The 24,437-nt window shown below is 37.6% G+C and overlaps 4 protein-coding genes and 1 pseudogene across 5 annotated transcripts; 2 read left to right on the top strand and 3 right to left on the bottom strand.

Moving 5' to 3' along the window:
• On the bottom strand, nt 1-3,653 carry LOC133743375 (serine/threonine-protein kinase PEPKR2). Of its 2 annotated transcripts, none has more exons than XM_062171287.1 (4): nt 3,464-3,653; nt 2,257-3,013; nt 1,398-1,694; nt 1-832 (listed from the first exon to the last, which is right to left on the bottom strand). In XM_062171287.1, exons 2-4 carry the CDS (start codon nt 2,996-2,998, stop codon nt 477-479), a joined length of 1,395 nt encoding a protein of 464 aa, XP_062027271.1. In that variant the 5' UTR covers nt 2,999-3,013; nt 3,464-3,653; the 3' UTR covers nt 1-476. The 2 variants fall into 2 exon arrangements, with proteins under 2 accessions (XP_062027271.1, XP_062027270.1); XM_062171286.1 differs by having other exon boundaries at nt 2,257-3,016; nt 3,464-3,652.
• A 5,140-nt stretch (nt 3,654-8,793) lies between these two features.
• On the bottom strand, nt 8,794-10,133 carry LOC133744251 (heat shock protein 90-like). Its single transcript, XM_062172387.1, has 3 exons — nt 10,069-10,133; nt 9,222-9,912; nt 8,794-8,964 (listed from the first exon to the last, which is right to left on the bottom strand). Exons 1-3 carry the CDS (start codon nt 10,131-10,133, stop codon nt 8,794-8,796), a joined length of 927 nt encoding a protein of 308 aa, XP_062028371.1.
• Nucleotides 10,134-16,019: 5,886 nt separating this feature from the next.
• On the top strand, nt 16,020-21,156 carry LOC133706644 (phosphoribosylaminoimidazole-succinocarboxamide synthase, chloroplastic-like). The gene is given in 13 exon segments (XM_062132182.1): nt 16,020-16,199; nt 16,202-16,462; nt 16,819-16,920; nt 17,106-17,235; nt 17,910-18,002; nt 18,077-18,165; nt 18,475-18,555; nt 19,055-19,144; nt 19,253-19,342; nt 19,452-19,502; nt 19,601-19,647; nt 20,700-20,757; nt 20,837-21,156. Coding segments are annotated over 13 exon segments (1,188 nt in total). The 5' UTR covers nt 16,020-16,160; the 3' UTR covers nt 20,894-21,156.
• A 136-nt stretch (nt 21,157-21,292) lies between these two features.
• LOC133706646 (glutathione transferase GST 23-like) lies at nt 21,293-22,409 on the top strand (annotated as a pseudogene).
• Nucleotides 22,410-22,551: 142 nt separating this feature from the next.
• Nucleotides 22,552-24,432, bottom strand: LOC133706642 (pentatricopeptide repeat-containing protein At5g27460). The gene is made up of 2 exons (XM_062132180.1): nt 24,124-24,432; nt 22,552-24,008 (listed from the first exon to the last, which is right to left on the bottom strand). The coding sequence occupies exons 1-2, from the start codon at nt 24,382-24,384 to the stop codon at nt 22,767-22,769; spliced, it is 1,503 nt and encodes a 500-aa protein (XP_061988164.1). The 5' UTR covers nt 24,385-24,432; the 3' UTR covers nt 22,552-22,766.
• Nucleotides 24,433-24,437: the final 5 nt, after the last annotated feature.

The raw sequence follows: 24,437 nt of genomic DNA, 5'->3' as shown, positions 1-24,437 counted from the left end.
ATCAAAACTAAAACTTCATAATCAGGCTCATATATAAGGGGCATTTGACTGTAACTGAGTACTACAGGAGAGATATAATCTGCAAGATGGAAAGGGTATGGAAGATTATTTGCTTCAAGCACTCCACACCTTTTTAATAACCAAAGATTACGAACTATATCACCTATGATACAATGTCGAGAAAGCACATCATGATACACTAGCAACATTCTATTTACACAATCTGTACAAGGATTCTTAATTTGTCAGGTTAAAACCATTATTTGATTAAAATAAGCATATATGAAAGAGAAAGAGGAGTAGCAGCGAGATTTCACAGGCAATACCAATATTAAACCCAAATTTACCATCTTCCTCCGCTTAATGTCACTTGATATCTTTGCCCACTGAAGATCATCACCAGGGCAGGTTATTTAATCCCCTGGCTTAAAAACAGTAGAGCTAATGATACCGGATGGTGTCAGTTGTCAGCAGGATCAAAATGCTTTACAGAGGTTAGCTTTCATGTTAGATGAACACTGCTGCTCAATTGGACCTGTGGGACTACACAGCCTGGTCCTTTTTGGCTCAGAAATTCTCACGTGTGAAACGGCTGTGGCAAGTGCATCTACTAAACCACAATCATCTTGATCATCTGACTTGCAACTACCAGAAGATGAAGGGCCGCTTAGAGTTTCACTGAGAGAACCATCTTCTGTTTTGTTCAGAACTGCCTTTAGTCTGGGTGCAATGGCAAGTTGGTGGCAAGGCGCTCCTGCTTGATTCTTCAATCTCGATTTAATGGGTAGTGCCTTCAACGTTCGCTCAGTATAAAATAATATCCATGGATGCCCTGTGAAACGCCAAAAAATGTCAATGTCTTGTTCGGAACTATATATGAATTGCAAAACAATAAAAATCATAATTTGACGATCTTATTGGAGATAAAACAAAAAAGGGCAAACAGTAGAAGTGCAAGCACACACTTGAGACACTATTGAGAAAAATGCAAAAGAATCTTGGTAATCAGGCATGGATTAGAAGTCCGGCTAGGGGGTCATGCATTCAAAATTCTGAAGGTATTACACTGCTTGGATCAGCAATAAGTGAATGTGAAAAATGGTAGTAAAAAAAAAAAGCATCTTTACCCATTTTAACAACATATTAGTTGACACACACATGCACTGTAATAGAAGAAAATGCTTCTCAGACTATTGTAGAAAGAGTCAAATAAGTAGGCAAATCCATTTAACAAGAAACAGATCTCAAATTAGCCCTTATCCCAGAACAAATGAGTTGTGCATTTTTAAAAGTAAAATATATATATATATATATATATTAGAGAAAAGATGGAATATGTGTAATAAAGAGTTGAATATAGCTAACACTTCCCAAATTCAACAGAACGATAAACTTACTAAGTACTTCATCTGCTGTTATCCGTACTGAAACATCCCTTGTCAGCATTCTGCCAAGAAGATCTCGCGCAGGTTTAGAAATTGACTCCCATATCCCTGTATGGAAATCAAGCTTCACAGTCTTGACCGACTCAAAAACCGCTTCTATGGAGTCTCCTTGAAATGGAAGAACACCAACCAAGAGCGCATGTAGGAGGACACCAGCACTCCAGATATCCACCTTCTCAGAGTACTTCCCCACTAGAACTTCTGGTGCAACATAAGCTGGACTTCCAGCCAAACCAGTCAAATTTTGACCTGCAGTAAGCAGAGGAAAGGTTTAACTACAGAATTAATCCACATATAAACAGCTGAAAAAAATTACTATTAACACTCGCAAAAAATATGCAAAGAGCTTAAAAATGAGTTCCAATCAAATGCAATCATGCATGCGACTACTTTGACATAATAATCATGGAAAAAGAAAAACAAAAACAAAAACTAGTGTGGCAACCGAGCCTCTCCACTGATTACTTATCATAACAGAATCAAATCACATAAAATTCGAAGGAGAAAAGTAACAAGTACACTGCTGTAAGCTCTAAAAAAAGTTTCAACACTCCTAAATGAAAAGCGAGCAACTACTAAAATGTCCAGATAACACAGAATGCAGATTCAACAGAAATCATAAAATCAAACTAGGTACTATATAAGCATGTGCACGGTAGTTTTTGATTCTATAAGCATGCATAGTTTAATTAAAAAAATCAAACGCTATAAACATGCATAAAAACTCAAGCGGTCGACAGTTAGACATGCAAAAGAAATTATATCTTGAAAATGAAGACAAAATGCTACAAACAAGGGATATGGTGTTCACCGTAGGATATTCTCATGGCCAGTCCAAAATCTGCAAGCTTTATCTTTCCTGCTTTTGTAAGAAGAATATTCTCAGGCTTTATGTCTCTGTGCACAACCCCCATATCATGACAATACTTGATAACTAGCATCACTTCCTTGAATATATTAGCAGTCCGCTGCTCTGAATACTGACCCTCCTGAAGCATCTGATCAATCAAGCGCCCACCTGAGCACAACTCCATCACAAGATGAAAACATTCCGACTCCTCATACACAGCCTGTAATGTCACAACCCCAGGATGACCAGACAAATGCTGCATTATCTCCACCTCCCTATGAACCGTCTCTTCCCCCTTCTTCAGAGTCTTGCAAGCAAACTCTGCCCCACTCCCCCGGCACTGACACAACCAAACTGAACCAAACTTTCCACGTCCAATTGTAGCACCCTTGCTATAATCTTCCTCAATCTTATTCTTCCTACCCATTTGGGTAGCAACATCTATACACCCTATCTTCCTCTTGATGCCTCTTCCTGGTGTGACCAAAGACGAAGTCCCACACGGCGGAGCAGTGGCAATGCCTGCAAGCCTACTTTTATACGATCCCACAGATTCATTACCCGCATCATCTTCTTTACACCGCTTCTTCAACCTTGAATAATCCTCTAGCGGCAACGACCGTGAATTGCACGACTTTGATGTCAGAGCCTCCGGTGGATCTGGGGATGTGTCATCCACACCTCCTTTCCTCTTCTTCCTCATCAATTCAGACTACCACTACTTCCACCCACAAGCACACACAGTCAGTAAATCGAAGTTGCAAACCACACTTCTGGGTTTTGTCCTCCTATAATCAAAAGTATTCCTTTTTTTTTTTTTTTTTCCTCAAAACAAAAACACAAATTAACAAAATTCAGTCTAACCCACTAAATTAACTTTGTAAAAGGAAACAAATTCCAGCACCAAACAACTTCTACTACCTAACATTCAAACCTAAACCCAGAAACAAACACAAAACTTTGATCCACCAAACTGCACCAACTACATTACACCCAATAAAACCCAGAACCAAAAAATCCCACTACCCTAAACGCAAACCCAAATTCCTCTAGTTTCAAGAATCACATCACATAAATCAAAACCCAGAATCAAAAACCCAAAGAGCTAAAAAAAGCAATAAACTTTTTACCAAAACAGGAACAAAAAAGCATGAAGCTTTGAACTCACCCAATATCCCTCACATCTCAGAGTCCCCGAATCGAAGAGTCCCGGCGGCGCCGACTGAGATTCAGAGGTGCTTGATCGAACCCAACCCAGAAACCCTAGAAATCGCCGATTTTGGGGAAGAGAGTTAATTTTTTGTTGTTTGGGTCCGGTAAGATATGATTGATTTTCTGATGTGAAGAAAGGTTTGGGGTTTTAGTCTTTTTTTTTTTTTTTCTTTTTTTTTTTGCGCCATTTTAACTGAGCGACGTGTCCAATTTATATACGCCGGTTCCCGGGAATCCGAGTCTGACCCGAACAGGGGTGTGAGGGGGAGATGATCGGGTACGTGAGGGACTAGGGTTTATTATGGTCGAGTTGGCCTGAGTTTGACGACATGTGGATTTGTGTTTTTGCTTTGGAAAAAGACTGTCAGGGAAAGCTTTTGACGCATGTGATGTGATGTGTCGTTTTGAGACATTGGGTGGCAGTGGCACGTTCAGACTGTAGCTCTAGATATTTGGTATATGTCGTCCGTACGGATTTGTTGGTCTAGAAAGCAAATTATTTTTCACGTTTTACTTGATTTTTTTTTTTTTTAGGAAAATGATCATTTACTTAATTTTGATTTATCCAAACACTCTAAGAGATTGCCCACTTACACAATATTTTATATATATTTTATCCTAATACCCAATTAAGTATTTTTTTATTGCTTTTTATTTATTTTTAGAACAATTTTGCCATCTCCTTCTTTGTCACTTAGCAAGAGAAGTCATCGGAGACCTCGCCTAACTTCGGTGATGGGTGGCCGGCTGCGGATTCCAGTGACCGGAATCCTGAATCCGCCTACTGGACCGGTGACCGGATTCCGGTGTCCGATTTTATTGCCCACTAATAATACTCAGTAATCGTATTATTGACCCCCAGTAATTATATTATTGCCTTCAATAATCGTATTATTGACCCTCAATAATCGTATTATTGACCCTCAATAATCGTATTATTGACCCCCAATAATCGTATTATTGACCCCCAATAATCATATTATTGCCCCCAATAGTCTCTCATATTATTATGTACTGAGGCTATCCAAGAATTTCACAATGATGTCCTTATCCTCATCCCAGAAAATGTGGTGAAACAGAACAAAATGTTGCATAAGTTTGCTATCATGATGCTGAGAATTATGCTTGTTCGGGTATGCACTATTTATGATCGTCACAAATTCTTGGAACCGCATGATCATTGTTGAGAAATCCCAAGGGTAATCTGGTGGAAATGAGGTGAGATCTTTCCCTAGGTTGCATGCATTAGCCTCCATAACCTTTAGTAGCTTCATCAAGGTTGCTTAACCAGTCAATCGGGGAACACTTGTCTTGTTCTGGTTCTCTTGCTATGCCAAACTGCCTTGATGTGAGGTCCAACATATATTCCCCAAACTGATCATTATTGCTAGATGTACCCCCCCCCCCAACCCCTGATGTCATAGCATTTAAGGCTTCATTTTCAAACTCAGACAAAGAGTCAGGAACCCCATTCCACAAATTGTGTATCTTTTCTTCAAAATCTACATTGTGGTTTCTAGTTAAGCTATTCAGAATATGGCACTTCTTGTGTAGATAACTCATAGAAAATTCGATGTGGTTAAGATTCTTGCATATGGTTTCCAGAGAGAGTGTGAAAAGGGAGGGGTCTAAGGTTTCAACAAGCTATTGGTATTCAGTGGAAAACCATAAGAATTGGGATTGTATCTTGTAGAGTATAAAAGAAGCCATAGAATCTAATAGTACCCGGAAGGACTAATCATCTTGGTGACTAGCAAAAGCCTAATAGTTGTTTGATGACAAAAAAGTCTAACCGGAAAATGACCTATATTATTTTCCAACAATATCAAGTGTGTTTGGAAAAGTGATTAGCGGAAAGTTTTCAATAATAATTATTTCAAACCAAAATCTATACTTTTTCCGAGAGATTGGTGGCCGTCGGAAATAATGGTCATCACAAAAATATATTTCCAAATGACAATTTTATTTAGTAGTTGCCGTCGGAAAAACGTGTTCGAAAAAGACCATTCTTTTTGTTGTGCGTCCCTCACGCATCTCGATGCGAATCTCAAGCCTCCTTTCATCTCTCTCCTCAGTCTGGGTCTCCTCTGCTACTAGGACAAATGGACAATATTGAAGTGGGTTAAAGATGTGGTTTGACCTATAAAAATAGATTTTAAATATACAAGATTGAAAAATTTTCGTTTTCATTTTTAAAAGTTCACTTGGGATGTAAACAAAAATGACATGAGTGATACTCATCGCGTCTACAAGCAAACATTCAAGCATTGGAGCATGAATTGGAGCATTTGGATTTGTAGCTGCAATCACCACTTGAATCCAGTTTTAAAGTGTAGAACTGCCGATAGATTGAGAGAAAGACCCATTAATAGTGATTACAAGCATTTATATACTTGTAATTGTATCTAAAACACTAGAAATAAGTTAATTCTCAAGTCAATTATTATGTAATTAATCCATTTTTATTTTTTATGTAGGAAATAAGCGGAGTTTGGATTTCAAAAGAAGTCGTCACGGAAATGGAGCAAATTAGCGATTTTGTGCAAAAAGACAACATATATGGAATGAATAGCAGCTCAATTGATTAATCAATGGCTTAATTGATTAATTAAGCACTTGAGCATGCATGCACGTCGTGTAATTGTCAAGCTTCTTCATTGAGCCCATGACACGTGATCAATGTCTTATTTTCATTCACTCTCAAAAATCCACCAGCCACCATGCTCTTGCTTTCACGTAATTGGAGCCCAGGCCCACGATCTCTTTACCTAATCTTGCAAACGACACAAGACCGAGAATATATATATATATATATATATATATATATATATATATATATATTGATCTGATGATTCTCAGCGAGAGGAGGAGGGAGCAAAAACCTAAAAGCGCCGCACTTCCATTCGGCTCTCTCTCTCAACCTGGGAGTGCCGCTCATCAAACCTGACCCATCACTTCTCTCTCTCCTCTCGGCAAAGCACCCACCCTCCTTTACTATTTCCATTTTTCTTTCCTCACTTCCACCCTCAAATCTTCATCAATCATTCAAGGGATTTCAAAGAGCATCAAGGAGCTTCAAGTTTTTAGATTGGGTAAAGTGGAAAGCCATAAATCAAGGCCTGTCATAATTGCTCCATAGCAATTTGTGACTTGTTCTTGTTACTTTCCACCTCTCTTCACCTTTATATCTTTAATTGATGTATATTGTTGTTGATTTGTGGATGGGTTGTGAGTAGTCTATTTAGGAAGCTAGGGTTTGAGCCCTAGCATGGATTTAATGTAATAAATATGTTTTGATTTAATGGTTTTCAATTTCGTGTTTGGCATATGTTCTATTCTATAATATTTGGCTTAGATGCATGCTTAGGAGCTTGATTAACTCTTGAATATGTAGATGAGCATGTCTAGAACAAATTAGAGGACCTAATCACTTCTTTAATTTATGGCTAGGACACTTGTTTAGAACATGGTTAGTTACAATACCAATTTCGATTGCCGTATTGGCTAGCTTGAGAACCTTGATTCTAGGACTCTTCGCCTTTTGGTGCAACTAGAGGCCCTAACAAGGCTCTAGATTGTCCCAATTGAGTTTCTACGACCCTTGATCCGGAGCAGGAATACCCTTTAAGGAATCTATTGACCCATGAGCCTTGAAAAGCCTTGGGTACGGTTCTTAATGCCATTATGAATTGAATGACCATTGTCGGAGCATATTTATACATTAAATTTGGCTAGGAGGATACCCTAGTGACCTAATTTCCACTTCTTGATTAGTTTCTATTATCTTTATCTTTAATTGCAATTTTAATTTTCAATTGTCAATTTTATTTTTCACAATCAAAATCAAATTTCACAAACCACTTTCATTGTCAATACCACTCGGTTGTGAGTTTCCGCATTCACTTGTGGTTCTCTTGACCAATTTTAGGCTTGGTTGTTCCGAGCCGGACATGTAAATAGTTTGGTGCTATTTTTAGGTTTTGTTTGATTGTTGGTGACTTAGTAATCGGCATAACCAAGGATTGGAGTTAGCTTTTCAATCCCCGTGGTACGATAATTTCGGGTTTAAATATTTTCCCTTTCTTTGATGACCGTGCCCTTATTGCGCGTAAGTTGCATTTAAGCACCAAATCAAATAGCCAAACATCGAGTGACCATTTTATCTCTATATCCTAATGTACTAAGGCTGTCTAGGAATTTCACAATGATGTCCTCATCCTCATCCCAGAAAATGTGGTGAAACAAAACAAAATGTTGCATAAGTTTGCAACCATGAGGCTGAGAATTGTACCTGTTCGGGACTGCACTATTTGTGAAAGTCACAAACTCTTGGAATAGTATGATCATTATTGTCTCATCCGGACTGCTAAAAGAATTCAAGCTAGTCAATCATGTCCTTACCATTTTGTTGCATAGCCCGAATATTTCCATGAAAGTCGTCAACGGTGTCAGCTAGCTATTCCCAAAAAATAATATTGTTCTCATTGGTGATGCACATTGCATAGATGAGATCATCAAAACTGTTGAAACCACATTTAAAAAGGTATTGAACAGCACAACCAGTTTGACAGAAGAGAGTGAACAAACTCTTTGCAGCATTGGAAGATTGAGGCAACTTAACCATTGCGAGCCAATAAACAAAAGGGGTATATACCTTTAGGAACACAAGATGTGGGCTTCTCGTTTTTTTTTTTCTTTCTCAAAGTCTTGTGCTTTTATTTGTCTAAGCACCAACGAGGACCCAATTTGAAAATGAACTTGTAAATTTTCGATCTCAACAACTTAGCTCACTGGCAATGCTAACGCCAGCCAGCCAACAACACATCAGTGTCAGCTGATTTAAGATAATTCTCAAAAACATACATATCCTATCTAAAACATTCTATTGTCCTTCAAATTGAGCCTATAAGGCTAGCCAAAGAGTACGTGATTGCGAGGGGCATGAAGCAACCTAGAAGCAAAGGGATGAATTATTGGACAGGAAGAAGGTACTATTTAAGAATTCTTTCATAGTTCATACAACTTGTGAATAGCTGCTTGAAACCTTGAAAGAAAATACTAAAAGCATCCAACGTGAAGATAGTAATAAAAAGATCCAAGGCAATGTCAAAAGCCAACAATCAAAAGAAATTAGTCTCAATATTTCAGATTATAGCAAGTGTGCTAGCTAAGACCACCTAATCATCTTCATCTTCATTTACTTCAGCTCTGTTTTCTTGTAATTCAATGCTCCTTCCCTTGTTCTTCTTCATTTTCCTGAGTGGCGCTGCCCTCATCTTTCTTGCTTCATGACTCATGTTCCTTTTCCTTGGGGATCCCCTTGTTCTCTTCTTCGTTCTTTTCCTCAGTGCTGAACTCAGTCTCTTCTTCTTCTTTTTCCTCAGTGCTATCTGCTTTCACGGCTTTTGCTTTCTTCTTATACACGTTAGATATGAATAACAATTTCTTGAGGTTAGCCTTGTCAAACAAACCCAATCGATGTGTTACCACAAAATGCTTACAGTCTGAAGAGTACGTTGTATCGAAACCCTAGTCTGTTTAGCTGCTTTAAATACTCATTGACATCAACATTCTGAGATATGTGCTCACTATAGAATTTTGTGGTGATATAAAAACCTTTCCCATCTTTTGTCCAACCAATATCAGCTGCATTTTCTTCGTTCATCATCAGATTAACCACTTGCTTCCCAATGTGCTTTTCCTTCATCTGTTACCCATTCATACACTGGATATGTTGCAGCCTTTGCCCCTGAATTGAAATACATCTTTAAAACTTCATACCAGCGATACCAATCACAATATTTATCATTAAGGTGCACCACTATCTTGATTCCTCTCCCAAGAGGAGGACCAACTTCATCTTGACCGATGGTGTAGGGATTACAACCTATTCCTTTATTGTCCGTTGCACTGAATTTCATGAGAAACTGCTGATCCAAAGGATGCTTAGAGGTGACATATACTTTATTAGACACAACAAAAGTCCTGTAGAAATCCATCCCATTCTCTCCAGGTACTTTCACACCAGTTTGTTCAGTAAAAAGCCTATTACCAGATGAGCCCATAACACATATGAATTTCATCAAGTCTTGCTTATTCATCCCAATTCCACTATCAATGAAACATAGAGTCCTATGTTCTTCATCGAAGATCACACATATATACTGATTTCCCAAATAGGAGAAATCTGGGCCATCAAGGCCTAGTGGATGAGGCAGGAGTTCGGATGGAGGGAGATCCACCTTCAAATGATTCAAAATCTCAAGAGCACTGTTCGAATTGGTAATTAGAGCCTTGATGAAACCAGAATAGTCATTCTTCTCCCATTCTCGCAGATAGAGATAGAGTATTTGCTGAGGATGCACACCCAAGCAATTATCCTCAGAATTTCTGGCCACACTTTTTCTGAATTCCAGGCCCTCAAATCAGCTTGGTTCGCTCCCAGGGTAATGGATTTCACAGGCTGCAAAATAAACTCAAGGATTAATTACAAAATACACCCTGAACTATGAGGCTATTTTCATTTTCATAACCAAATATCAAATTTTTGCTTTTGCATACCTTAAGTTTTCTTCCGTTAGCATTTTGATACCCTGACCATTAACACCATTAAAAATCAAGGACATTCCATCATTTCAATGAATTTATATTTACTTTAACAAAATAATATTTTCCTTTTTGAAATCACAAATATTAGTAGTTTGTCAAAAATATTCAACAAACACTAAAAAATTACAATACACAGTATTTTTTTTCGAAACATATATTATTATGAATGAAAATGACTGGAAGAATTCATATATATTTTGTTTTGGAATAAATATGTCAAGCAAAACAAAATAAGAAAATAAGACCAAAACTAAAATAATTAAATCAATTAGAAGCCAATAAGAAACAATTCAATTACAACAACTCATTGGTCTTGGTGTGCATATGTGAAAAGCGTTCTCAGATTTGAGCAACCCTTGAAAAGTCTCATTGAAAAAAAAAAAATTTAATAACAAAGTTCAATGAAGAAATTTTAATTTTAATTACCCAAATTATGAATTGGCATAAATACTCTTAAATATTAGTAAATTTTAACGGCGTTAGTGATCAAGGTATTAAATGCTAACCGAATGAAACTTAAGGTACGCAAATGCTGGCTATGCAAATGAAAATAGCCTCATAGTTCGGGGCGTATTTTATAATTAATCCCAAAGTCAAACTTAGACCCGCTCAACACATTTGCAGTTGAACGAGCTGAAGCATCGTCTATATACTGTTGCAGAGTGCCTGATATCGATAGGCAGCAAGAGCAGTTTTCTCAAGTTTTGTGAAAAAAAAAAAACAGACCTCTTACTGTTTTGAAATCAGATTGGACTCAGGCAAGAAATGTTCTCACCGTTAAGTTAAGCCCTTATCAGAATATCTCTCCGGATGAGGTCTGGAAAGAGTTTGCTAAGAAAGCTCTCTCCAAAAAGCTTTCTTTCAACCCCAAATGGCAGCCGGAGACACAAATTGACTTTGCTCATAAGTTTACAATCAGTTATGCCCTTGCTGATATTGCACTGCTTTTTGTGGGATTGGGTGTTTGTTTTTGGCAAGCGGGCTATTATAAGCCGCCGTCTGAGAAAAAGTCCGACTTGATCTCACCGATGGAGATTTTCGACTGAAATGAGTATTTTCGACTACTCTTGAAAGAACATACGCTGCTATGACTGCAAAGATCGACTTCACAAGCATGCTTTCAACAGAAGAAGGTGTCTAGCAGCTCTTGTTTCTTTTGAAAGACATCCAACCTGATGTTTTGTGGCTCACAATGAATGTCGAGTCTTTTAACGAAAATCTAGAAGAGTTGATCAATAGTGTGCAACAGACCAACAATGAGCTCTCGAATGTCAACAAACGGCTCACCTCATAGACAATATATTTAATCGGCCAATTGACATCTCACCTCACCATGTACCAGAACTCCTCCATCATTGTGGATAAGATTTTGTCTGTCCAAGAAGGTTTACGGTTTGTTCAACTCCTCGTGAGCCTAGAGTTGCAGCGGTCGATTCGAGAAATCGAAGATCAGCGCAGGGCGATTCGCCGAGTGGAGCACGAGGATTTAGATAGTAGCCGATGGTTTGCACGGTTCAGGATTCGTTCCAAGCCCCAGGAGGGTATGTTCTGATTTTTGATTTTGTTATTCTTCCGGTTTTGTGTTATAATCTTGGTGAGTTTTGTGTAAATGTATGTGGTATTATAAAATTTGACTATTTTGTTGTTGGTATAAGTTTCCGTTGTTGTTGAAGCTGGAATTTTGTTGTTATTGTTGGAATTAGTTTCAAAATTTTTGTGTTGTAGGTTGTTGGTATAGGTTGATCATAGTTTATACTAGCTAAGTTGGTATAGCTGCTTACTCTATGATTTTATAAATATCTGGAGCTTCTGCTAAGTTGTTATAGATGATGAAAAAGTAGTAGGTTGCTGGAATTAATAATTACATTTGTTTCCCGGTTGATTTGATTAGTCATCTCAAAGATGAGAGATATGAACATATGAAGTACCCTCAATATAGAAATTGACTATTTTGTTTTTGAAATGCATGCGGGAGAAAGTGAGGGATAAGAGTTCGGAGACTGAGAGAGGTCGAGAAATATTCTTTATATTTAAGCTCCTAAACCTTACTTCACTAGAGGTTTCATGGTCTTTCTTTGTTTGACTTCACACTCAAAGTTCATAGTTCGTTCTCCCAACTATTGCCATATTATTATACCAATCATTTTTTTTCGTCAAAATATTATGCCAATCTTTAATGTTATACTTCCATATACATTGAATTAAACGGGGTGTATGTGTTTGGTGGGGTGGTAAGACAATGACTTCAAATTTCAGAGGTTATGTATTCAAATCCGATCAAGAGCACGGAGGGGTGGGGTTCAAAAAAAAATTTAATTAATTAAACGACTATTTGAACCAAAACAATAACTTTCGAATCCAAATATAGGCAACATTGGCAACCTATCTTAATGGAATAAACTCAGGAACCTCCACTACTAGCAAAACGGGCAACTCATAAAGATTTTAGTCACACAGATTATTCCACACCCACGCATATCCTTGTGAAAGACAATTACATATAGATAACCGTGTAAAATTAGTAGAATTGGGCCCACATGAATTGATGTCGTACCAATAACAACAGAAATCTGTGTGAAATAATAATTCACACAAATTTTAGTGTGAAAGCTAAGATACTTTCTCATCTATTCACACAGTTGTCTGTGTGTAAATCAGTTCACACATATGTGTGAATAAAATATTTCATTATTGGATTACATACTTGTTACTCTTTATACTTTTCTCCATAAAACAGTTTAGTCCCTCGCTTTTTAAATTAAACAAAATAGTCCTTATTCTCTCAATTTCTTACACAAAATGTCCATTCCGTTAACTCTCCATCCAAAACTTTGTTAAGTCACTGACGTGGCAATTCTTGCCTTGCCAACTCAGCTTGGTGTGACCCATTTTAAAGGTAAAAACCTATTATAACCCTAAGTTCCTTCCTATTTATTTTACTTTTTGTTACCCAACATCAGCAAAACCTTCCAAAACACTAATGTTATTTTGAGATGGGGATAAAGGATGCAGGCCAGTGTTGGCAGCGTTCCTGGTGTGTAATGGGTCCTAATCCATCATCTCTCTGTAGGGACAGAACAAGCCCATATCAATCGTACATCTCAAGTATCGAAAGAGGAACAAAAACACCAAAATTTGTAAGAGATCCAGTGCATAATTTTCTCAACTTCTGTAGGAGATCCAGTTGTTTGGCTCCAATTTTGCTGCAGCTAGTCAACAGTCTCTTTTCTTGCACGGGCGTGCCAGCACCGTTCGGGTGCGGTCGTCGGGGATGTCCCTTGACCTGACTTCTTTTCAAGCGATTGTAGACGAGGAGAGCACCAACCTCGTCGTGGGATTCTTTCTGCCTCGTGGTGAGGACTTTGCTGAAGTTTCTTCTTGTTCACAAGTCGGTACTCAATGTTGTAGATCGAGCAGAGCGAAATCACCGGGAAATGTTGAGAACTTGCTAAAGCGTGACTTTAGCTTGGCTGGGTTGCTAGGGCGTTACCCTTGCTTGGCTGGTTCTGTAACCGTTGTGGTCGCGGCACTACCGTCGGCTCCCGAGGAGACTAGGACCGAAGCACGTTGACAGAGGGTTTGGTGGCACTGAAAGTCGGCTTCTGAGAAGACTAGGACTAGGAGTGTGATCACCGGTAAGAGAAAGAGAAAGAGAGGGAGAGGAGTTGCTCTTAGAGAGGTTTGCTCTAGAGAGAACTTAGATCATCTTAGAGATGTTGTTGTTGAATGTGAATGTCTGTCTTAGAATGAGAGGAGAAGGTGTTTATATAGGGAAGAAAAAGAAGAGTGAAATGATGAGTGGAAGAAAAATAATGAAAGTAGATCTAAGTTCACTTGTAAAATATGGAAAAGATAGAGAAAAGATGAAATGAAAGCAAAGCATGAAGGTGCAGCAACATGGAAGTGGTGATGATCTATTAAAGAGATTGTAGAAGAAAAATATATCCAAGGAAAAAGAGAAAAGCATCTAGCTTTCTTCATGTGGGTAGGAAACATGAACATGTGAATATTGAGCTGGTTTTAGGTCAGTTTCTGCCCCTTTATTCCTTCAATTATTTCTCCAACAAGACTTCATTATATGCCTTCGACTTCTTCATATGAAATGTTTCACTATGAGTGTAGATCATCATGAAAAATTTTCAGATTTTTATTCCATGTGGTTGGGCCGAAAATGCTGCTGGACCTCTTACAGGTCTAGTTTTCCAGTTTTGCTTCTGTAGAAAATTGGGCTGATTGTTTGAAGGCCTTCCACTCAAAAAAAGCTCTTGCACTCTTCATAAGAAATGATCCTTGGGCTGTCTAGAATGGATCTGGAAAGTTTCAGCACATTTCGATTTCATTTGGTTAGTCTGCCACCCCTCCTTCCTTGTCTAGCTCGGTTTTTCCTAGCCGAAGTAGGAAAATATGCTAAAGTTGACTTGTCATACTTCCATAGTAGGCTTTATTTAGCCTCTAAATATATATTTCGAGCTTGTCGACAATATATAGCTTGAGCCACTGATATTGGCTCAATTTCTCCAAGACGTGCCTTGTCAGGCCAAAATGTTCATTTTGGGTCCAAACACCAGTATATAATTTTGTAAGAGCATAATATCAAAGACTGGATCTCCTACAATGTTTGGTGTTTTCAGGTACAAAATTTTCTCAACTTCTTCAAGTGAAGGGACCTGATGAAGAGTGCCAATGTAGAATATAACCTGCAACTTTCACCGGAAATAGAGACATTGACATTACTGGAACTGTACAACTAATATCAGAAAAAAAGAAAAACGAAAGAGAGAGATAGTGAAGGTCAAATGTGACCTCAAATATAGAGATATATAAAAACTTCCATTCACACCTCAAATATAGAGGAAAAAGAAATTTTCTTGTGGCTTGATCACATTTTCATTACATCCATTCATATACCTATCTATTACTATATAAAAACTCTATGAAAACCACAATATCCAAAGTAACAATAAAATGCTATTCACAATCCAAACCGGCAAGGCGGAGGAGGAACTACCCACCAAAAAAGAATTTCGCGAGGCGGCTGAGGTTTTATGCAATGTAATGAATTTTACAAAAATTTGAATAGTATAAATTTTATTCACAAGGAATTGGTATAAAATTAGACAATTACATTTTGTTTTTCTATATATCATGATCATGAATTTGTTTTTCGTTTCAAAAAAAATTATATCATGATCATGAATATCCTAAAACCATTCATGAACACACCACTATATCTACTTGAAATATACAATCTGAGGTTCAGGGAAGTGGAAAATAATACCTGAATTCTATGAATAAACTCAAATCATTCACAACCTTCTTCTTCATCATCTACACAGCTTAAGAAATGAAAACTATGAGAGAGAAGAACAATGGCAAACTTTTGATCAATCTTCTAGTTTTAAGCAGTATAGCAACTGAAATCCGTGTGAAATGTACCAAATGTTACTGATGTCCGTGTGTATTTACCTCAGTAAACCAACACTGTCGTGTCAATTGTCATTCCAATTTTTACACAGAATTCCGTATGAAAATTATATTCTCACACGAATGTCTATATTTTCATTGTACCCTGATATATGTGTGATGCTCATTTCACATAGACATCTGTATCAAATTGTATTAGCTACGGAAGACCGTAGTTGTATAGTACGTATAAGAAAAAAAAAAATATGTTTAAATAATGAAGGATTAAATACTTGTTACCCAAAACACCAAGCCTAGAGCATAATATAAACACCAAATTTTGTAGGAGATCCATAATTGTTTGAATCATTTTTTTTAGCAATCAAGAAATTTTGAAAACTAATAGGGTTCTGACTCATAAAAATCACAGAATTTTTTTCTTTTCTTTTTCTTTTTGGCTTTTGCTTGTAGAAACCCTTCATATTCGATATCGTCGCCATCGCTAACCTTTATATCTCTCTTTCTTTGGTTGTCTCTGTTTCTGTCAAATACAGTGTGTCAAATTTTGAGTTCTAATTATTTTCTTTGTCTACTAGTTTCAGTTGTCACAAGTATAGTTTTCAGTGAAACTCCAAAACCAAATGGCTCAGTATACCCAAACCTTAAACCCTCCCAAAACCCTCCCAAAACCCTCATCCCCAAGCTCCCAAATCCCAACCCCTCTTTCTCCTCCTTCAAAACCCCGAAACCCAAATCCAAAAGCTTCCCAACACTCTCTGTCTCGGCCATGGCGGCCCAAAATCAACCGCCCCTGGATGCTCTGCTCAACGGTGCTCGCAAACAAGAGGTGCTTGGCGCCATTGGGACTTCATTGTCTAACTGTCTTTCTGAAACCAACCTCCACCTCACAGTTCCTGGCCTCAAATCCAAAACCAGAGGCAAGGTATATATCAAAAGCTTTCTTTTTTGCTTCATTTTGTTCATTGTTGTTATGTTTTGTGATGCATATAGTTAATTGGGCTCAATAAACAACTTGGGTTTTGTCTAGAGTTTGAGCTAAAGTTTTCAGTGATTATTAGTTTTTTCTTTCTCACTTTTTGAGGTTTTGGGGTGTTGTAGTTTTCTTTGAGCAATCCATTTGTGGGTTTGTAATTCTCTTTATTTAGAGAAAGACTCTTACTTCTATGTGTTCCAGGTTATAGATGTTTCTTTCCTTGATCACATTGCAGTCTTTTGTTGTTATGAAGTTGTAATGCATTTAGTTAATTAAAGAAAGACTCTTAATTCTCTGTTTTCCAGGTTAGGGATGTTTATGACAGTGGGGATTATCTAGTTATGGTCACCACGGATCGGCAGAGTGCATTTGATAGAATTCTTGCTTCCATTCCCTTTAAAGGCCAGGTCAGTTTCCAGTTACCATCCCAAATAAATGAATAGATGTCAGTTCTCTTTATTGGATTTAGTTTAATTTATTATGAAAAAAGAACAAAGAATGGTCAGAAAGCCTGTTTTATTTAATATACTCACTACATTTGTGATAGATTATTAGTAACTATATTTGAAGTTATTTGGTTCTGTCTTTTTAGGTCCTTAATGAAACAAGTTTATGGTGGTTTGACAAAACTCAACATATAACGTCAAATGCAGTTGTATCGGTCCCAGATGAAAATGTAACAATTGCGAAGAAATGTTCTGTTTTTCCGGTGGAGTTTGTGGGTATGCTATTATTATCATAATATGTTGCAAATAAAATTGTGAGTACAGGAAGATGCTAACTTTTAGTAAAAGCAATAGTATGTGTTAAAGATGTTTTATAATCAATGCAATGTTTCAAGATGTATTGACCCGGAATATTGTGCTTGCCATCTGAGTATAAGAACCAGATAATGGTTTTAAATTTCTGTAAAAAGGAAATTATGTTCCCACGCATGTCTTGGTCTTGATGTTTGGTGTTGGAAGCTTCCATGTTACCGATAGAATATTGTTTTCTAGTTATTTAATTGTTACGTTCAATATTCAATTTGTTTGTAATAAAATTAGCCAAGTTATCCTTGTGCATTGCGAAGATAACAAAACCAGATAAGAATACAAGTGCAAGTTTTGACAGGAAACAACTGTAAAGAGACTATTAGAGTGGTAGTTTAGGTTAGTTGCAGACATATCATTAAGAGATCTTATATTAAACCACATATTTCAGATAGCCATGAAAAATCCAATTATAAGCTTATTGCATAATGTCAGTGGATATTGATTGTTATTGAATCCACATTTTGCATGGTTAATGATATCCATGTCAGAGCTCTTGGCTTATTCAAAGATGTGGGTACTTGCAGTCTTTATACATTCATTACTCTCTAAGTCTTTATACTAATTTTGCTTCTAATTTGTAGTCAGAGGTTTTGTGACTGGAAGTACTGATACATCATTATGGACGGTCTACAGAAGTGGCGTTCGCAATTACTGTGGCAATGTACTTCCAGACGGTGCGCTTTGTAATCAATGTCTTGTTATCTTTCTACTCCTAAAGTTTTTGTCTGATGGTCTATTGATGTTATAGGCTTGGTAAAAAGCCAAAAGCTTCCTGCAAATATACTCACACCAACGACTAAGGCTGCAGATCATGATGTTCCTGTTACTCCAGATGAGGTTGGTCTCTTTGTAATTTTTTGGTCACTAAAAGGAGAAAGGGATATTTCAAGAAAGGAAAAAAAAAAAAAAAGGGAAAAAGGGAAGGAGAATAGAGAGGCATTTTAGGTTAGGGGCATTAGGCTAACAAGCTTGTTAGTGAAGGATGTTAAGACAAGTCAAAATGGGAGAGAAGTCCATGCTGGAGATGAACCAAGTTAGCAAGGAGTCTTAGATTTTCTATCCAATTGGGAAGTATGACATGTGTTATGTTTTTCTCTCCTTCATACATTCAGATTACTTAATATGTGTGGGGCAATTTTCTTGCAGATAATTGAACGTGGACTGATGAGTCAAACCGATTATGATGAAGTAAGTTGGAAAGCATTAAGCTTGTTCGAGTATGGACAGGTAATTTGCTTTTCTTGGTATCTTCTTCAGTCATGGGCCTCTGCAAATGTATTTATCTGAAAACACAATGGGACTACCTTTGGATAGTATATACTTGCTATGTAGTGCAAAACATGGTATAGAATGAAGGCTACAATGAGGCTAAGTTGGAAGATGAAGCATGAACACACATCTTTTGATTAATGTCTACAGCTTTTGTTTCATTTTTTTTTTGTTTATTTTTCTTTAGAAGTATGTCATATGATTTGATGTTGGACCTTAAAAATTACACGCACTGCTTAGTTTATACCTAGACACGTGGATTAAACTTTTTTGGCTTTGTGGTGTGATTTTGTTATAAATCATATATGATCAAATCTGAATAATAATATCGGCCGAGTTAATCATACACACCTGTAGGCAACCATCATAGTTGAATTTTATATTGATCTATCAGCTTCTTATCTGAATAATAAACTCAGCCAGCGTAACCAATTCTATCATTTCTTTAATGGTGCAGCGTGTGGCTTTGGAGCATGGGTTGATATTGGTAGACACAAAGTACGAATTTGGAAAGGGACATGATGGTTCCATACATTTGATTGATGAGGTATTGCGTTGTCTTGTGTAAAATATTTATCATTTTCCTCACTCATGATACAGATTTCAGTTTTAATAATGATATTAAGGTGATTTGTGTTTTTCCTTGCTATTCTAGGTGCATACTCCTGATTCAAGCAGATATTGGATTGCACATACTTATGAGGAACGTTTTCAGAATGGTCTTGAACCTGAAAATGTTGATAAGGTATGTACTGTATTTCATAATATCATGTATGATGTGTTGTGTTGCAATTGTGGTCATTACATTTTATCAGCTTATTGCTGAGTGCTGACATTTAAACTTTGATTCTAAGGAGTTCTTGAGGTTGTGGTTTAAAGATCATTGCAATCCATATGAAGATGAGGTAACTGACATAAAATCCAATTATATTTTTCTGTTTGAGAAAGTAAAGTGTACACAGAAAATTAAATTAAATCTCACTCGGATTATACAAAAATTTAGGTCCTCCCTGATGCCCCTGAAGAACTTGTTCGTGAACTATCTTGGCGGTATGTCACTTGTCTATTGTGTTTTGCCATTATTTAAACCAAAAAACAATTTCTTCTACATACTTTATTGAGGTTGAGTTTGGATGATCCATTGCTTTTTTGTTTTTGTTTTTTTAATATTTTTTTATTTTTAAAATTAACTGTGATATGATTATGATTGCACTTGCGATCGTCTATTGCTCATCATGTAGCCATGTTGGTCAGCAGCAAGCATAGAATATGATTTGCCCATCAAAGTATATGTACTAAATTTTATAAGTTTTGGTCCTATGGGTTCATTTAAGCATACCACAGATTTTGGTTCTATTATATAAAATATATATTTTCTTTTCCTTTTTGTTAACAATAACCAACGCTTTTTGTAAAAGCTTCTTTCAACAAGATCATGCCAAACAACCAAACAGTATTGTTGAGTTCTTATCCACAGTTGCAACCATATGCTGATTATGTATGGGTAGATCTGTTATCAGGTACAAAGTGACAATGCATGGTCCATAGGTGATTAGGTTCAAAACCCTTATTTGATAGAAAACTCCTGATTGAATTGCAAGAAGCTGTACTTGATAATCCATTTTTTAATGTAAAACTGACTGAATTGTAAGATATAATGCTCATCCGCGCTATAAATCATAGTAGGGGATATACGGAGGTACTAATGCTTGATATGTAGTTTATCTTTCTGTTCATCTGCCAACACTGTGGCCTTAAGAAAGTTTCACCTGCATGTCAATCGTCTCTTTCCCTGGTTCTGCATGTCTTCCATAACAATGCTAGTGAGATTTTTGGTCAAGGTCGATTATCATGATTCTAGTTGTCTATAGGAAGTCTGTTTGAACTTAAGAGTGCTGATTAAGCCTCATTTTTTATTTACTAAATTCTTCTTTAGCTCAATAAATTACTGGAACTTTTCTTGTTATCCCCTCTCACTGTTTCTCCTCGAATGAGCTATTGTTCTGATCAACACCATAAAAGTGTGCAAGTTTTGATACTTTTTATCCACCAGTATATGTTTTAGTTACTCATGTAATGCATTGTTTCTTTTACAATTGCAGATACATTTTCTTGTATGAGACAATCACAAAATCAAAATTCAAGGTGCCTTCGACAGAGGTAAAGACCTTGTTTTGATTGATATTCTATTTCTGTGATACAAAATAATAGTGACATAATCCGGCCTTCTTCCATTCAGGAGCCAATACATGATCGAATATCTCGCAATGTGGCACAAGCATTGTCATCTCTGTAACTTCATAGTATGGAGCACGAGAGAGCACAAGAGTTTTATAGGAACAACCTCATAACCCCCAGACCCTGAAAGAAATAAAAAAAGTACTGGAAATGCGGGGCATTCATTCTTGGGATGCATTTGTGCTTTCGTGTGTAGTTCATGGAAATTACCCTTGTATTATTATCTTGATCATATTCTCTTTGAGGACGTTAGTTGTTAAATTAGATTGTAAGTTTGAAAAGTATATGGAAGAAGCTAGAAGAGAAAAGTCTACAAAGGTCTATGAAGGTTTCCAAGTTCAAAAGGAAAAGCAAAAAAGGTGATAGGCTGGAAGAATGCCACCGTAGATTGATTGGCTTCGGTTAACCGTCAAGATTTTCTGCGAAAGTTCCTCCCCTCAATCATTGTGACTGCCTGGTCATTTTTCATCTAAGATAAAGACGTGAAGCAGCGATGAAATAATACAAAAACCAATCCCTCTGAAATCTCGAGTCTTCGATTTTGACATCAGCAACATTATCCCTAAACTAAGATCTGTATTAAATAGCCTTGTGTTCAGGATTCTGATCAACAAAGACTAATCATGTCTGGGGAAACAGTGAAGTTGCTAAGTTGCTGGGCAAGTCCTTTTGCCCTCAGAGTCAAATGGACTTTGAAGCTGAAGGAGATCGAGTACGAGTATGTTGGACCTCCCAAACAAAAGTCCCCTGCTCTTGAAGTACAACCCTGTTCACAAAAAGATACCAGTTCTTGTGCATGGTGGTAAGCCTATAGCAGAGTCGCTGGTTATACTTGAATACCTCGACGAGACTTGGAAGCAAAATCCAATCCTGCCAGAAGATCCCTATGAAAGAGCTCAGGCACGCTTCTGGGCCAAATTTGTAGACGAGAAGGTAAGAGAACAAGCTAAATTGTAATACCATTACACGTTTATAACTCTACTCTAAGAACCATAATAACAATTATCAATCTTCATTTCAGTGTGTGCCAGCAATCATGAGTGCATTCACAAAGAAAGGGGAAGAGAAAGAGAAGGCTGCAAAAGAAGCTAGAGAGAATCTCAAGATTCTGGAAAGTGGACTTGGGGAAAAGCAATTCTTTGGAGGTGAAAGCATAGGCTTTGTGGACATAGCCGCTGGGTGGATTGGAATATGGGCTAGATTGGTCGAGGAGATTGCAGAGGTAAATCTAATTGATACTGAGACGATGCCAGTGCTTGACACTTGGTTCAAAAGAGTTCTTGAGGTTCCAATTATTAAAGAATGCCTGCCACCTCAAGATAAACTGCTGGAGCACAACAAAGGCTTTCACAAGATGTTGACTGGAGGATCAAGTTGAAGATTTTGCCACCATTTCTGCATGGTTTCTGCATATAATTATCCTTGGATTTAGTATGTGTACCATTCATATATAAAGAATAACGTGAGCTCAGCACAGTTCTTGATATACAAATAGATTCCCAAGAGTGAAAATATTTTGCATTGTTAGCAGGATTTGATGAAATAAATGCAGACAATTTTAGTACCTTCACAAATCATGATAAGTATCGTCTGTTGACTGCTGGTCTTGGGGAAGGTTAAACGACCCAAAAAGCAGCCATCTTTAGTTACAATCCACATAGAGGCCCAGCATCTGCTTATTTCTGTTCATATAAGAAAACTGGAGAAACGTTTTGACCAATCTTTCCTTCGGCTTTAACAAAAGCAAATCCCTGAATCAATACCCAGGGATGTGTCACACAAGCAATTATGCTTTTCATGTTCCAACATTAAGCAATCTACAATTTTTATGAATGATTCCACTTTCTTTCGAGTCTTTGGTCCACATACAAACAATCGGAGGGGTAAACTGTTCCCTTTGAGATTACTACCATGAAGTAGGATTATAATTATTATACACAGACATTGAGAGCGTGGACAAGAGCAGAAGTCTCATCATCCATCTTAATTCTGTCCTTCTCCATCATCTTGAGGATGTGAGAAGCTGACCTCTGAGCAGAATGGTGCATTCTTAGCAATGATTTGTATAATGGCAAACTTGCAAAACCCAAGTTATGGATTACTCTTATATACCAATTTGCATCCTCAAATTTTCCTTGCCTTTCAAAATAATCAGCAAAGGCCATAACATTATCATCTGATGGCCTCCAATGACAGTCTTGCAACATTGCGAATCCTTGTTTCATTGCTTCAACTGCTTCGTCCATGTTTTGGTTTTTCAGCCTTCCTTCCATAAGAATCTCCCATGTCTTATAATTTGGGCAACCGCCTCTATCCAATGTGAGCTGATGTAATGACTCGACTTTTTCCACCATCCCATTCCGCATGTATGCACCTAGAAGGACATTGGAGACTCGAACATCATACCTAAAGCAAACGGACTCCCATTCCCTAAAAATCCTCTCGGCTTCTATAATATCGCCTAGCTTCACCAAGCACAACAATATATGCATGTAATTGGTACTTGGAATTCTCCCAGCTACTCTCTTACTAGCCCTCCAAAGTCGCAGAACATCCTCTTTACTCTCTAACGACGTATACTGTGTAATGAGGAAGAAATAACCAAGGCGATTTCTATTAGACAGCTTCTCTTCAGCATTTCTCAAAGCCAATCTGGCTTTGTCAACAAGGCCTGCTTTCATATAAATACCGGCCAAAGTAGACAACGTGCTCCATCCAACCTGAACATTCTCATCACTCACCATTTCTCTATAAACCATCTCAACCAAATCAACCCCAGATAGCTCTGCACACGCATTCATACAAAGATTATACGAAAGAGCAGTTAAAGGTATCCTGTTACTCCGCATTTGCTGTATAACAAGCGGTACCTTCCCAAACTGCGCCGTGGCCATATACAACTTCATCATCTCATTATACAAATGAGGGCTCACTACCAGCCCCATCCCACCAAGCTTCTGCATCAGAGCCTCAGCCTTTTCAGTGTCTCTTTCCACAACATAACCATGCAGAAGAGCAACACAAGCTGCTTTTCGAGATGCCGTATCAGTCAAATGCTCAAAATACTCTTCAGCTTCCAGCATTCCATTTACTTTGATGATTGATTTCAACTGTATGACATGATCCACCGGCGACATTCGATAATTGCTTTGAGTTTCCATACATTTTAGGACCTAATAGTAACAACCGAAACATTCTAGTTCAGATTCAACATCATGATTATGCTATTTCATTTCAATTTCACAAACACAATTTTCAAATAAACAGAAATTTCAGCAAATTTGAAACCTGAAGAGCGTGGCCGAAGCGCTGAGATTTCAAGAACTGGATGGAAATGCGGCGGAGTTCGGCGACGGAGACCTTGTGGCCTTGATCGACCCAATCCTGAACCACGGCGGTTGCGGACAGCTCCGGATTTTTGAGCTTGAAAATCTTGCTCTTGAGCTCGGCTACAGGCGAGGACGGAGAGCTCAGTGATGACATCTGCCTCCACGCGTCCGAATGTGGGACCCACCGTTTCAGACCGGCGACGGACCAACGGCTCGCCATGGGAAGCTGGTGAAGTGTGAGGACTGAGAAAAGTGAAAGGAGCTGGTTATAAA

The sequence above is a fragment of the Rosa rugosa genome, chromosome 4 (genome assembly GCF_958449725.1).
Source record: "Rosa rugosa chromosome 4, drRosRugo1.1, whole genome shotgun sequence".
Taxonomy (NCBI): domain Eukaryota; kingdom Viridiplantae; phylum Streptophyta; class Magnoliopsida; order Rosales; family Rosaceae; genus Rosa; species Rosa rugosa.
The sequence above is the reverse complement of the archived record's forward strand: the minus strand, read 5'-3'. Positions and strand labels throughout refer to the sequence as shown.

Excerpts from the sequence above, each read along its gene's own strand:
- LOC133743375 (XM_062171287.1), bottom strand. The coding sequence starts at position 2,998 with ATGAGGAAGAAGAGGAAAGGAGGTGTGGATGACACATCCCCAGATCCA. Across the intron at positions 1,695-2,256 it reads GGCCATGAGAATATCCTACG|GTCAAAATTTGACTGGTTTG; the intron begins GTGAACACCATA and ends TGCTTACTGCAG. Across the intron at positions 833-1,397 it reads AACAGCAGATGAAGTACTTA|GGCATCCATGGATATTATTT; the intron begins GTAAGTTTATCG and ends GGCGTTTCACAG.
- LOC133744251 (XM_062172387.1), bottom strand. The coding sequence starts at position 10,133 with ATGTCCTTGATTTTTAATGGTGTTAATGGTCAGGGTATCAAAATGCTA. Across the intron at positions 9,913-10,068 it reads CTAACGGAAGAAAACTTAAG|AAAAAGTGTGGCCAGAAATT; the intron begins GTATGCAAAAGC and ends CCTGGAATTCAG. Across the intron at positions 8,965-9,221 it reads CATATCCAGTGTATGAATGG|GCTAACCTCAAGAAATTGTT; the intron begins GTAACAGATGAA and ends TTGTTTGACAAG.
- LOC133706642 (XM_062132180.1), bottom strand. The coding sequence starts at position 24,384 with ATGGCGAGCCGTTGGTCCGTCGCCGGTCTGAAACGGTGGGTCCCACAT. Across the intron at positions 24,009-24,123 it reads GCTTCGGCCACGCTCTTCAG|GTCCTAAAATGTATGGAAAC; the intron begins GTTTCAAATTTG and ends TGTTACTATTAG.